This window comes from Ambystoma mexicanum, chromosome 2p (genome assembly GCF_040938575.1).
Source record: "Ambystoma mexicanum isolate Mex_15411 chromosome 2p, UKY_AmexF1_1, whole genome shotgun sequence".
Taxonomy (NCBI): domain Eukaryota; kingdom Metazoa; phylum Chordata; class Amphibia; order Caudata; family Ambystomatidae; genus Ambystoma; species Ambystoma mexicanum.
In genome coordinates this window covers 1,179,025,044-1,179,038,556 of record NC_090923.1, presented here as the reverse complement: position 1 = coordinate 1,179,038,556, position 13,513 = coordinate 1,179,025,044, and the positions used below count along the sequence as shown (strand labels likewise).

Below are 13,513 nucleotides of genomic sequence, written 5' to 3'. Positions count from 1 at the left end.
AGTGGAGATGCAGAGGCTAGTAGGGCATTTGAATTTTGCATGCAGGGTAGTGGCCCCAGGGCGTACTTTTTGTAGGAACATGACGCGGTCGATGGCGGGAGCAAAGTGCCCACATCATCGGGTAAGGGTGTCAGGGGCGGTTCGGGAAGACTGTAGGATTTGGCTGCTTTTTCTGGGGAGTTTTAACGGGGTGTCCATGTGGCTCCAGGGGGATCCTTTGTCATGGTAAGTGCAGATATTTTCAGATGCAGCAGGTGCAGGAGGATTTGGAGTTTTTTGGGGCGGGGGCAGATGGTGCGCCAAAAAGTGGCCATTGCGATGGATGAAAAAAGGGAGAAGTATAGCATTTCTGGATTTTTTTCCAATGGTGGTTGCAATGGAATTGCGGGGAAAGGAATTGAAGAACAGGAAAGTGAACTTCAATATTGACAATGAATGTGTGGTTCATGTAGTGAACAGGCAGTCGGCAAGGGACCAGAGGATGGCAAGGTTAATGAGGGAGTTTGTGTTGCACTGTATGGAATTGAATGTGGTGTTTAAGGCAACATACGTACAGGTGAAGGATAATGGCATTGCTGATGCATTATCTCATTTTCAATGGCAGAGATTCCGTGGACTGGCACCAGGAGTGGAGCAGAGGGGACAGCTGATCAGGAAGAGCTGTGGAAGATAGGAAGTTGAGAGCGCTGTCTTTAGTGGAGGGTTCGCTGGCCCTGGCTTCTAGGGTGGCATACAGGAGGGCATGGGCGGAATTCATAAAAGGGTGATCGTGTAGCTGGAAGGATAGGGAGGATGCCGATGAGCGAAGAAGGGATGATGTGGTCAATTTCCTATTAGGGTGTATGGACAAAGGATGGTCGAAAGCAACAATAGCGGGGAAGCTGGCGGCATTGCTTTTTATGGGAAGTGGTTTTGGGGTTTTCAGCCCAGCAGCGGGGAAATGGCAAGCAGGATGTTAGAGGGCTGGGCGAGGGAGAGTAGGAGGGAGAAGGACAGCAGGAGGCCAATCTCTGCACTTTGCTGGGCAGATTATGCTGGGTTTTGGACAGGGTTTGCTGGTCGGCTTGGGAGGGGGTCATGTTTTCGGCATGTTTTACGTGGTTGTTTTTTGGGGCGTTCAGGGTGTCTGAGCTGGTGGGGGGAAAGGAGGGGAAGGTGGTCTGCAGTGGGAGGATATTTATTTCTCGGAAGCAGGGGTGAATATTAAGATTAGGAGGTCAAAGACAGATCAAAAAGGGAGGGGATGTTGGGGGGGCGCTGTTGAGCAGCCCAACGATGGCTGCCTAGCTTTTCGGCTCTTGCACACTTGCATCTGTGGTCCTTCTGCGATCCTGACCCCAGAAGTGGAGTGCTGATCACTAAAGGGGTGCTGCACCTGTGTCACGAATCCTGGGGGCCACGGCCGTCTGCGAGTTGCGACCCGTGGCCGGTGTGCTGCAGCTGCAACCTCCTATATCGGACTCCTGGGCTGCCATGACTGAGCAGCTTCGTAATGGTACACTTGGTCCCAGTGCCTGCAATTGATCCTGTCTGTGCATGGCCTGCCCTGTTCCCAGGCTGGCCCCCGCACGGCGTGCACGCGACCAGATCCTCTGTCTGGGGACTGCCCCAGCGACCCGAGATGCTGTGCCTTCGGGGCGGCTGCGGCAAGACCATCAGATCGCCCAGACTTGACTCTTCGGCGGGGCCGTGGAGGTGCGCCGGCCTGCCCCCATCCCTGAAGCCAGCCCAGCCCAGCTCTGAGCCCTGCAGTACGCAGAGGGGGAAGACCGCGCCACATCCCGTTACCTATGCGTATTGCAGCCCTGAGATCTCTCCTTACGGATTGACCCGCGAAATGCAGACACCCTGAGTGCCCTCTTGCCAGCATCCGGCGAGGCTGAAGTGGCCTTGGGCCAGTGACCGCAGGGATGGGAGGAGCGGGTCCCGCCCTGTCCTGTGATCTGGCCACAACGCTCGCATTACGGAGTTGGGCGCGCCGTTCCGCGGCTCGTCCTGACATTCACAGCTGCCTCCCATGATCATCTCAGACCGCTGCAGATCCCGTGCTACAGCAAGTAGGTGAGGTGGCGTGGGCTGCGGCCAGGGGACCATTACGCTATTATTGCTGCACTCATTATTAAGCTGGTAAGACATTGATGGTGCCCGCTGCCATCCCCCACTGACTATTTAAACATCTGCCGCACGGGGTCGACACTGCTGGCCATGTCTGTACTGACCCCCCCGCTGCGGCAACTGAGACGCTGTGCCTGGGAAACCTTTAATCTCCAGACGTGATTCTTTAGCGGCCAGCATCTACCAACCAAATGGATTGCTGTTCACTGCCACCTCACCTGAACTTTGTGGTTTCCAGGTCTGCCCCACCGGGCCACACCGGGCCATTCTCCTGCGGGCCACCACTGCCTCCCCTGGCCCATTCTTTACCATCGATACTGTGGCCCTCCTTGCAGTTACCATCCATCGGGTGCACACCCAGCTGCTGATGTCCCTTGCTCGCCTGCTGTGGAAGTGTGTCTGCTGATCCCTATGTCACTGGCACCCTGCATGTCCATATCACACTAGTGCACCCTTTTTTTAAGGTGCTGAGTGCTATGTGCAGCACACAACGGCTGGACTCACGCCGACCCACTGGCCTTGCCCAATAAAGAGGAACTCCTTCATGCCTGCGCTCTTGGTGATCTACCCCACCACTGAAGAGGCTCTCCCCCGCTGACCTTTGCGGTCTAGTGTTCTGTGTTTGTGGCACCTGAGTGGGAGGTGTTGGGTCTGGCAGCCCCCACCCTTGGAACCTGACCTCCTGGCTCCCTCCCGCTGAGCTCTCCTTACCCTTTTTTGGAGCATACCCAAGGAGCACTACATAGCTTTCACTGAGCTACCCGCACCAACTACTCTGCTGTGGCCCTGAAGGCAGATGAGAGTCCTTGATCTGTGCTTACAACCCTGCCATACTAGTTGCATTGGCTACAACCTGTGGACCCTGGTGATCGTGCTGCCGCCGCACCTGTGCAGTTCCACGGTGAAGTTTCACTACCTGGTCTAGCCAGAAGTAATGCACATCCACGATGTCCAACAGATTCCGCAGAGACAATAAGGTCGGCGCAATGGATACGTTTGCAAAAGCGGCGCCTCGACCCGAACAGGGGTGGTCCTTGACCAGCCAGGAGGACGCAGACATGCCAATAGATGCCCCACTTCCGGATCTGACGACGATGATGGAGTCTATGGCTAAAAACTTTGCATCCTTCCATAAGAAGCTTGAAAACATAAACGCAAATGTGGCGTCACTCAGAACCAAGCATGATCAGCAGGGGGCCAGAATTACAGAGGCAGAAACCAGGATTGGGGCAAATGAGGATGGGATACATGCCCTGCAGAATACTGTGCCAAGTTTGACCAGGGAAATGAAGTTCGTCAAAACTAAGTGTGATGACTTGGAATCCAGATCGCGACGAAACAATATACGTATTGTTGGCGTCCCTGAGAATGCACTTAAATGGCGTATGGAACTTGCGACAGAGAATCTCCTTAAAGACCTACTGGACAATCCTGAACTGTCTCCCTTCTTCACTGTTGAACGGGCCCACCGGGCGCTTGCTCTGTGCCCAAAACCAGGCGATTTCCCAGGCCTATAATCGCAAAGATCCTAAGCTATAGAGACAGGGACCATATTCTTCGTCTGGCAAGGGAGAAAAGTGAACTCAGACTAGACTCCCAAGTCATCCAGATCTTCCCTGACTTCTCTACTGGAGTGCAACAGGAGCATCAACAGTTCACGGGAATGAAGAAAATGCTCAGCGAAAGGAATGTCACCTATGCTATACTGTTCCCGGCAGGTTTAAAGTTCACCTTTAAAAACATGCTTTACTTCTTTACAGTCCCCGACGAAGTGGTGAAATTCATAGAGGCACATATTCCTATGGATAACCCCGCTGACGACTTGATGGAGAATGACTGATCTGGGATCCCCTCGTCCACCACTGAAGCCATCTCCTGAGACCCTTTATCCTTCAGTCTATGTGTCGCTATTGTCCCTGTCAATCACTACTGGTCTCTTTCATTGAGTATTGTTTTGCTGGGTGGTGGCGGGAGCCCGGATCGCTAGACCTTATGATAGATCCCTACCAACCTGATGTTTCTTGATCTGTGGGGGGAACTTGCGGAAGCTGCCCAGCAAACATATGCGGTATGCATGGTGCCTGATTGTGGTACTAACTGACACACTTGAGGTGCACAGTTTATACGCCCACTCTCCCAGGTCCAACGTTTTCATATGTGAAAAATGAATGTGGACCGCCACAATAGGTAACATTGAGTGGATTAATCCACATTTTCTGTAATCCCGGCCACGTGGCAGCATACGCACCCCACTGCAGCTGCAAAGGTTGTTTATTTGATGGTTGTGTTGTGCACGAGCCCCTGTTGTGACTGTGGCGAGGTAGAGCCGAGTTGGGGGTGGCTCTCTGGTAAACAGACCAAAGGGGGGTGGGACTACACTGCTGGCTGGGGACAGGCAGTAAGGGTGGGGGGGAGAGTTAAAACTATTCATATAAAAATTGGCAAGTGTAAAGTCACTCTGCACATGTTGATTCAGCAACGTGATGGCTCTGAGGGTACAGGGCTATGTACATACAGGAGTGCAGTTTGGGATGTATTTTGATTTGGTGTCATGGCTGTACGAATAATGTCTTGGAATGTACGTGGGATAGGCAACAATACCAAGGCCCACAGAATCACGGTGTATGCCCAGAGACACAGCGTGAAGATACTGCTCCTACAGGAGTCCCATGCCCAGGGCCGCCTTGCTGCATGCCTGGCACCATCCTGGGGACCTACTAGGTTTTATACGGTTTACTCCACGCAATACAGGGGAGTGCTAACACTGATTCACAAGTCAGTTAAGTTCACGCTGAAGAAGAGCCACATTGACACTGAAGGGAGATATGTAGTACTATACTGTGTTATAGCGGGTGTATAGTATCCACTGGTGAACACATATGCCCCGAATGTTGACTCCCCGGATTTCTTTGACACTGTGGTCTCTCTGCTTATGGGGTACTTTGGGGTTCCAATAGTATGTGGGGGGCATGAATCTGATATTGAACAAGGACCTTGATAGGACGGGGAGTGTGCCTAGAGACCTATCCAGCGCGGCAAGGAGGTTAAACATGAATATTCTATCGCTTGGCATGCAAGATGTGTGGAGGACCTTCCACCCCTTGGACCGTGAATACACCTACTACTCCTCAGTGCATGATAGCTTGTGGATAGTTCGTCGAGGATAGATCTATTTTTAGTGACAAGTGGGCTAATGGGCAGGGTTTTGGAATCTCAAATACCTGTACATTGTCTGACCCACCCTCCGGTGACGATGCTGGTCGAACCGGGGTCCGTCCCACCTGCCCGCTCGGTCTGGCGCTTCAAATCGGAGGCACTGTTAGATATAGTCTTTAAGGTCGAGATCCTTTCAGATATAAAAACCTTCATTGAATGCAATACACAACAAGACACCACCTTTAAGGTTTACATTAGGGACATGTCCATCTCACGGGAGGCGGGAATTCTAAAGACTATAAGGAATGACCTGAGCTGATCTGAAGCCAAACTCAAAGCCTTGGACCGCGAATGTGCGACAGCTGCCAGCCCACCCAAACTGGCTCAAATAAGGGAAGAACTGGAGGAGTTTGAGTCGCATGCGCTATGGGAGGTGCGTTATCTCACTCGCCCCTGCACAGCGAGGAAATACGGGGAGGGTCATAGACCAGGGAAGACATTTGTTAGGTTGGTTCTAGCGGAGGGGGGCAGAGTCCAGATTGATTCGATCAGGGATGCATAAGGCACTCAACAATGGTCAGATCAGCAAATATTAGACACCTTCTTCAACTTTTACAATGATCTGTACACACCGCCCCATGAGCACAATATACGCGACATCCGCAAGCTCCTGGATCAAATCCCCATGACTTATATATATCTCAACCCACTAGGGAACGACTCAATGAACCGAACTCTCTCAACGATATAGTCAAGGCCATTACTGATCTCCTGAAGGGTAAGGCCCCCGGTCCTGACGGGCTCACTTCCAAAATCTATCAGGAACATGTGGCGTTGCTGGCGCCTATGCTACTTGAGGTCTGGATCCGAATGACTCCACAAGTCCACTCTCCCCCCATCACTACGTGAGGCAATTATAACTGTCCTACTTAAGCCCGGCAAGCCCAGTGATGAATGTGGGTCCTATAGGCCCCTCTCACTCATGAACACTGATACCAAGATATTAGCTAAGACTATCGTGTACAGATTTCTCCCGATCATGCCACATCTTGTACACGAAGACCAGAGCGGATTTGTTACGGGCGATCAACAGCTCTTAATATTAGACGCTTCTTTAATGTTATGTCTAGGGTAGACCAGGGAGCTTCAGCTGTCACGTTTACACTAGATGAACACAAGGCCTTTGACATGGTCTCATGACAATACATGTGGCAGGTCCTGGAGGTGGGCCCGTCCATGATCCGATAAATTAAACTATTGTACACGTGCCCCACGGCCAAAGTCCTGGTCAACTCGCAGACCTCGGCGTCCATCACACTACTCAGAGACACCCGACAGGACTGCCTGTTCTACCCCATTATCTTTGCACTGGTCATTGAACCAATGGCTGACCATTTCAGGGTGCAACACACTCGTAAAGGCATGCGTCTGGTGGACGCCCCCGAAATAATATAATTGTACGCAGATGATGTGCTTCTATATGTTAGGGGCCCGGCCACATACCTGTACCCCATTTTACGGGACATAACAAAAATCGGCACCTACTCCGGCTTTACCATTAATTACTCTAAATCCGAGATATTCCCGCTCACCAACTCGACTCAGCAACTGCCGTATGAATATCCCCTCCCCTGGTCTCCGGGCGGCATCAGGTATTTGGGTGTCCAAGTGTCCCTGTCCAAAACATCACTGCTTACTGACAATTATGCTGCATCCTCACAGTACGTTGAGTCGAAAATGTTGAGATGGCAATCTCTCCCTCTGTCACTGGCTGGGAAACTATGCTTGGTCAAAATGATCCCTAAACTTCTGTATGTCTTTGTGAATGTCCCGATATGGCCTGGAAAACAATACTTTGACAACTTACACAAATGCAGTGCACAATTCCTATGGCATGCAGGCACGATCTGGAAAAAGTGGGAACACATGACTCTGGCCTATGCTAGGGGGGTTTTACCGCTCCCAACCTAACTTTATACTGGGTGGCGGCACAAGCCCATCATGCCACATACTGGTACAAACACCCAACAGCTCTGCCTCATGTTAAACTGGAACAGCTGGCGACGACCGGGGTACATACCATGTCACTCGTCCTTCAACGTAAGTACCACACTGATGCGGCGGCTGACCCGTTGCATCCACATTGATGGCATACCACCGGCTGCTTGACCGGTCGTCGGACCCGCGCCCTTACTATAAATGGCTCCCCTTTTGGGAGTTCCCTGGGCTCGAACCCATACACGATAAACTCCTCTCTCAACAATGGCGAGAACTGGTATAACAAGCTTTATCTGACTTGTTCCGAGAGGGTAAGTTTATCACTCTAAAAATGTGGCAGCCCGGACACACTGGATCAGCATTGGAAATTCTGCAGTACTTCAGACTGAGGGCGGCTGTCCGTGCCATGTGGTCCTCCTACCCGGACGAACCCCCAGAAACTCCTGAATTGTCCTACATAGCCAACTCTAGCAATAGCTGGGGCGTGGTCGCCTCCTTATATAAAATGTTGTTGGTAAAGTCCCCAGACCTGCCTGCCCGCGTGCGCACCGAATGAGCCAGCAAACTTGGCCTTGAGATCACGGATGGTTTGTGGAGGAAGATGTGCCTAGATACGCGCAGAGTCTCACTTAATTTCAGATTCCAATGCATGCAGTATAAACTATTGAACAGGGTACATTACACCCTGCACAAATTAAATAGATTTGCCAGGGCCCAGACACACACTTGCCCTAGATGCTGCCTCGAGGGGGCGGATCACACACACACATGTTCTGGTCATGTCCCGTGCTCCATGTGTATTGGGTGGAAATACTGAGTGCTCTCTCTGAGATTGTGGAAATGGTAGTGGACCCTGACCCGATGGGTGTCTTATTCAGGGTATGGGATGTTGGCGATGCCAAGAGAGTGTCCAGGTTTCTCAATGTCAGCCTCATGGTGGCCAAGAAATGTATATTGCAGTACTGGAAACGCCCACTCCACCTACCTTTGAAATGTGGCTAAGTGCACTTACCTGGACGCAAACCTGCGAGGAGGAATATATCACGTCTTTGCCTGCGCCCAAAAAATGTATGGACTGCATTCAGCAGTTACCTTAACAAACGAATTGAGGAGGAACCTGAACCTGATCCTCCCACTTCTCAGGCCACTTAAGACTAAATCAGACTCAGCAACAACTTGGTCACCCGGCACTATATGAACGTTACCGTATGTACCTCCTGACGAAGTGTGATACACTGTAATTTGTTGATGTTGTAAAGTATGCCCATTATGTGTAAATGCTGCTAACTTTCACCAACTGAAAATAAAGGTTTTTAAAAAAAGGGAGGGGATGTTGAGAGTTGCTGGGGTGGGGTAGCAAGGAGCTGTGCCCCGTTAGGTCAGGTTTGACTTGGAAGGAGTTATGTGGGGGGAGATCAGGGTTGGTTTTCAAGCATGAGGATGGGGTAGTAGTGTCGGCGGCTCAAGTCTTGGGAGTGTTGAAGAAGGCTTTGGGGGCTGTGGGAGAGAACGCAGAGGAGTTTGGAACTCATTCATTCAGAATGGGTGCGGCATCTGAAGGCAGCCGGTTGGGGTTATCGGAGGATAAGGATAAAAGCTTGGGTCAGTGGAGGTCAGCTGGGAAAAGGGGCTGTCTGAAAGGGGAGTAATGGGGGGGGCAAAGGGGAGGGCCAGGGGGAAAGTGACAATGTAATTTATTTTGCAGATGCGGCTCGGAGGACGAGGGAGATGCCACAGATTTGGATTGTTGGTCATTCAATTGTGAAATGGGCAGGGAAGGAGGTGGAAAAAAAGGATTTTTGGTACTCAATTGGAATTCATTTACAATGTGGCGCTTGTGAGATGGTCGGGTTTAGGGAGGCTTCGATGGGATCAGCTGCTGCCAATGCTGATGGGGCTAAAGGAGCGTTATGGGGTCCCAGAAGAGCTGATAATACATGCGGGGGAGAACGATCTGTTCCGAGACACAGATGTGGCTCTGTTGAGGAAAATTAAGAGGGGCCTGGCATGGATCAGGGAGATATGGCCAAAGGTAAGTTTGGTATGGTCTACGCTGCTGCCAAGGAGAGTATGGAGGGGAGCGGTAAGTGAGGGGCCAGAAGAGCGGACTAGGAAGAAAATTAATAGGGAAATTACAACATTTTGCAGTCTGGCGGCGGTGCAGGTTCTGGTACACAGAGAGATAGTGTATAGGGATTTTTCAGTTTTCCGGGAGGATGGCATTCATCTGTCGGTTTATGGAAACAGTTACTACCTTTTGGATATGCAGGTGCAAGTGCAGGAAATTATAAAGATTTGGGGTTAGAAGGTAGAATGGTAGGGGTGGGGCAGAAAGAACACCTCAGGGGAGGGTTTTTCTGATGCCGGGGGCACGGCCCCTTTGGATGAGGGGGGAGGGAAGCACAATGGGGTAATAGCACGGGCATGGATGGGGGTGGTGCTGTTTGCACGAACGGGCTACCCCAGGGGTGCAAAGAGGGGGAACAGGTAGTGAAGATGGAGGGGCATGACCCCAGGGAGAAGATGGGAGAAAGTGGGGAGGAAGGCTGGAGAAGTTGGTAAGGAGATGGTAGGGAGCAAGGGTTAGGTAGCGAGGTATTTAAACTGACCTATATATTTAATTGTTGGGGGAATTGAAATGTTTATTAATTTGTTTGGCAAGTTGTTAAAAACAGATATGTTAGTTTGTAAGGCCAGGGGCCAGGTTAGCGGTTATTTGTGAGCTTTGGCCTGTCACATTAAAGCGACCTTTTCCACTACAAGTGAGTCTGGGTGTTTTGTGCAGTAAGCTCAAAGGATGAGCCCCAGGGGGAGCGCAAAGCGTTTCCCCCAGGGTTGTTTTGGGAGCTGCACAGGCCAGCGAGCTGACCGCCAGGGGTATTTAAGGGGGCAGGAAAGGTTTGAGAACAGGTGACAGTTGAGGACGAGCGTTTGTCTCCTCCCGCCCACTCCCTTTATTAGGGCCTTTAAGGGTGTGTATTGCTTGGAGTGGAGGGTTTTATTGAAAATGTTTGTTTTTCCCCCACAGCGGGTTTCTGGGTTTTTGGCAGGAGGTTATAAGGTCCTGGGGGGCTGGTAGTTTTCGTTTGACAGGTCTGGGCATTAGTTGGGGGAGTTATGATGTAAGGTTTTGTTGCTGATGTGACAGGTCAGCCTGGCTGCAGGTCTTAGGAAGGAGGAGTTTGGTGTTGAGGGGAGTTGAATGGGAATGAAGTTGTTTGATGCCAGGGGCATGGCCCCTTTGGATGAGGGAGGAGGGAAGCACAATGGGGGAATAGCATGGGAAAAGATGGGGGTGGTGCTGTTTGCACGAATGGGCTACCCCGGGGGTGCAAAGAGGGGGAACAGGTATTGAAGATGGAGGGGCATGGCCCCGGGGAGAAGATGGAAGAAAGCAGGAAGGGAGGCTGCAGAAGATGCTAAGGAGATGGTAGGGAGCAAGGAATAGGTAGCAATGTATTTAAACTGACCTGTGTATTTAATTGTTGGGGGAATTGAAATGTTTAATTATTAATTTGTTTGGCAAGTTGTTAAAAACAGATATGTTAGTCTGTAAGGCCAGGGGCCAGGTTAGCAGTTATTTGTGAGCTTTGACCTGTCACATTAAAGCGACCTTTTCCACTATAAGTGATTCTGGGTGTTTTGTGCAGTAAGCCCAAAAACAGGCATTCTCCAGCTGTGGTACCACACTCTAAAACAGCATACCCAAGGACATCACAGTAGCTCCCTCCTTGCTGCGTCTCAGGAAGGAACTGAAGACCTTGGGCTTTACAGAACATGACCAATGACAAAGGTTTACCATGACAGACGCCCTTCCTGATCCTACACCCACAGTCCAATCTGTAGCCCCTTATCTACTTGCACAAGTGTCTGTTGCGTTCTAGCTTGGTTTATGATATATAACTCACCTAAATGCATAGTCAAAAGCATCGACCAATAAAGCATGCCTCGATAAGCAATAAACACGCATTTCAGCCATTTCTGATGAATGCATGGGATAGGAGCGCCCTGTGCTGTACAGTAAAGAAAGGATTGAATGCAACATTAAAACAGGGATTCATAAATATGAATGTGCTGAAAGGTATCAACACTGTGTTATAATCTCCAAAGCGCTTTACATAAAGCATATTTGCATACAATATCACCCAACTGACGTTGGTACTCATTTATTGACCTCAGATGGATTGAAGGCTGTGTTGGCATTGCCGGGATTCTAACCTGTGACTTGCAGATACCAGCACTAGGCATTCAACACGCTGAGCTATCTAACCAGCAAGCTAGAAATTGCTTTGCAATTTTGACACCACGAGTAACTGTGGAAGGCTACTCCAATTTTGAGTGCTTCACCACTTCTGACATCCTAATTCTTAATATGTCTCCAGACACGCCACTTGCTCACACTCACCAGTCGCTTGCCCAGCGGCAGTCGCCTGTCTCGTGGGGCGTGCACCCTCCGGTTTCTTGTCATTGGCTTCCTTTTTAGCCATCAAAACTTTCAGGTTTTTCACAGGAACCACCCCACGTTTGTCCACTGTTCCATCCTGGTGCTTCTGAGGGGCTTCCTTTTTTTTCTTCGAGGAGGACTGCCCAACCGTCTTCTTCTCTGAAAGAGAGTCTTCCAGAACATTCCTTTCTTTCTGCACCTTATCCTTATGCGCGTCTTTCTTTTCACTTTTTGATGTTGCGTGGCTGTGACCACCAGTCATATTCACAAATGTGGGTCTAGTGGCTCCTGAATGGAAAGAAAAAACACCTTATTATTTCTTCAATAATTTACTCCAGGTTTGTCAGTGTCTACTTCCCACGAACCACCTGTACATCCATCAAGTAGCCCCAGAGTCACCCTCCCTTGCCCGCAATGAAACCCCTCCACTTGTAAGGAAAGTCTCTCCTCTCTCTCTCTCTCTCTCCTCCCACAATGCTTTGCACCTTCATGCCCCAGAACGGCAGCAATACTGGCCCTAATATGATCACAAGAGACCGGGTCATATGTGTACTTTGATTGCTACCCGCTTTCTCTACAACCTACCCGGATCATCCCACACTTCTACATACCAGCACCATGCTGTTGGGCTCTCCATGCACAAACCACTCCCTTTTCCAAGCTCCTTCTCCCAGTCTACAGACCTGGCAATGGTCTTCCTCCTCAGCACCTGTCTCATTATATCTCTATCTCCACATTGCCTTCGCTCTTTCTCTGCACTCAACCTTACTGTCTCACACCCTCCCTGAGCCTCCTCTCGCTTCCACTCGTTCTCCCTACTCAACCCACTCCACTGGAACCCGCTGCCCATCACAATCAAAACCAGCCCCACTGTGGAAAGCTGGCTTAAACTACACCTACTTGCTAAAGAGGGGGCTCCCCGGCTCCACACTCCCTCACCCTCCCTACCTGACCCCACCCCTCCCTCTAGTGTTTCCTAATAATGTCATTGTGTATATTTATATAGTACTTTTTAGTTTGAAACCTGTGCACCCTTAGGTTACTGTAACCTTTGTAAGTCATATTTTTTTTTGTATTTTTGTTTTGTCACTGGTATATGTTCCACGTTTTTTGCACCCCCATAAACGGACACACCATTTGATCTCATCTATGTGCTATTGTACAGGCACCCTTGGTGCTAATGCCTGAGCCATCTGTCAATGTGTTATTGTAAATCATTTCTGATTGAAATGGACACCCCAGATCTTCAAATAAATAACATTTCTGCCCAATGGTGCCCCAACACTTGTAACATCAGGATCTCGGGTCCACTGTACATGTAGTTAAAAGAAATGTGTATTTGTCTATATGCACCACATTTTTGCAGATAAAGGAAATTAGGCAAGGGGTGATAGAGTAATTAGCCCAGGATCACAGCTTGTGTTGTTATCAAGAGTTGAGAAAGGTACTGTGCAGTTGAGACCAGTGCACTGCAAGGTGCCGGCACCAAGCCCATCTTTGGCACACGAGAAGGGCCACGGGGACATCGGGTAACCAGAAGTTAGGTCACAGTGCACACACAGTGTTTCATTTTTCACAGCAATGGGCTTTGGATGCCCAATGCACGTGCAGCAACTACTGGCTTGCGCACCCATACTGAAAACACCACCCCTGGTATTTGGAGTCCACAGTCAAAAAGGCAGCAACTTAGCTCCTTACACTCTATAGTTAGGTGACTGCAGTTGCCTCGAGTAAACCACGTTTGGAATTGCGGTACAATACTAATTTGATTAATTAACCTGCCAGCACTAGGTGACCGTA

The 13,513-nt window shown here is 50.1% G+C and overlaps 1 protein-coding gene across 3 annotated transcripts in view; it reads right to left on the bottom strand.

Moving 5' to 3' along the window:
- LOC138567295 (extracellular matrix protein 2-like) overlaps window positions 1–13,513 on the bottom strand; it is a 510,028-nt gene that overhangs the window by 445,855 nt on the left and 50,660 nt on the right. For all 3 annotated transcript variants that reach the window (XM_069645351.1, XM_069645350.1, XM_069645352.1), the window contains exon 3: window positions 11,675–12,001. In XM_069645351.1, coding sequence (XP_069501452.1) covers window positions 11,675–12,001 — 327 coding nt within the window. The remainder of the gene's footprint in view (window positions 1–11,674; window positions 12,002–13,513) is intronic.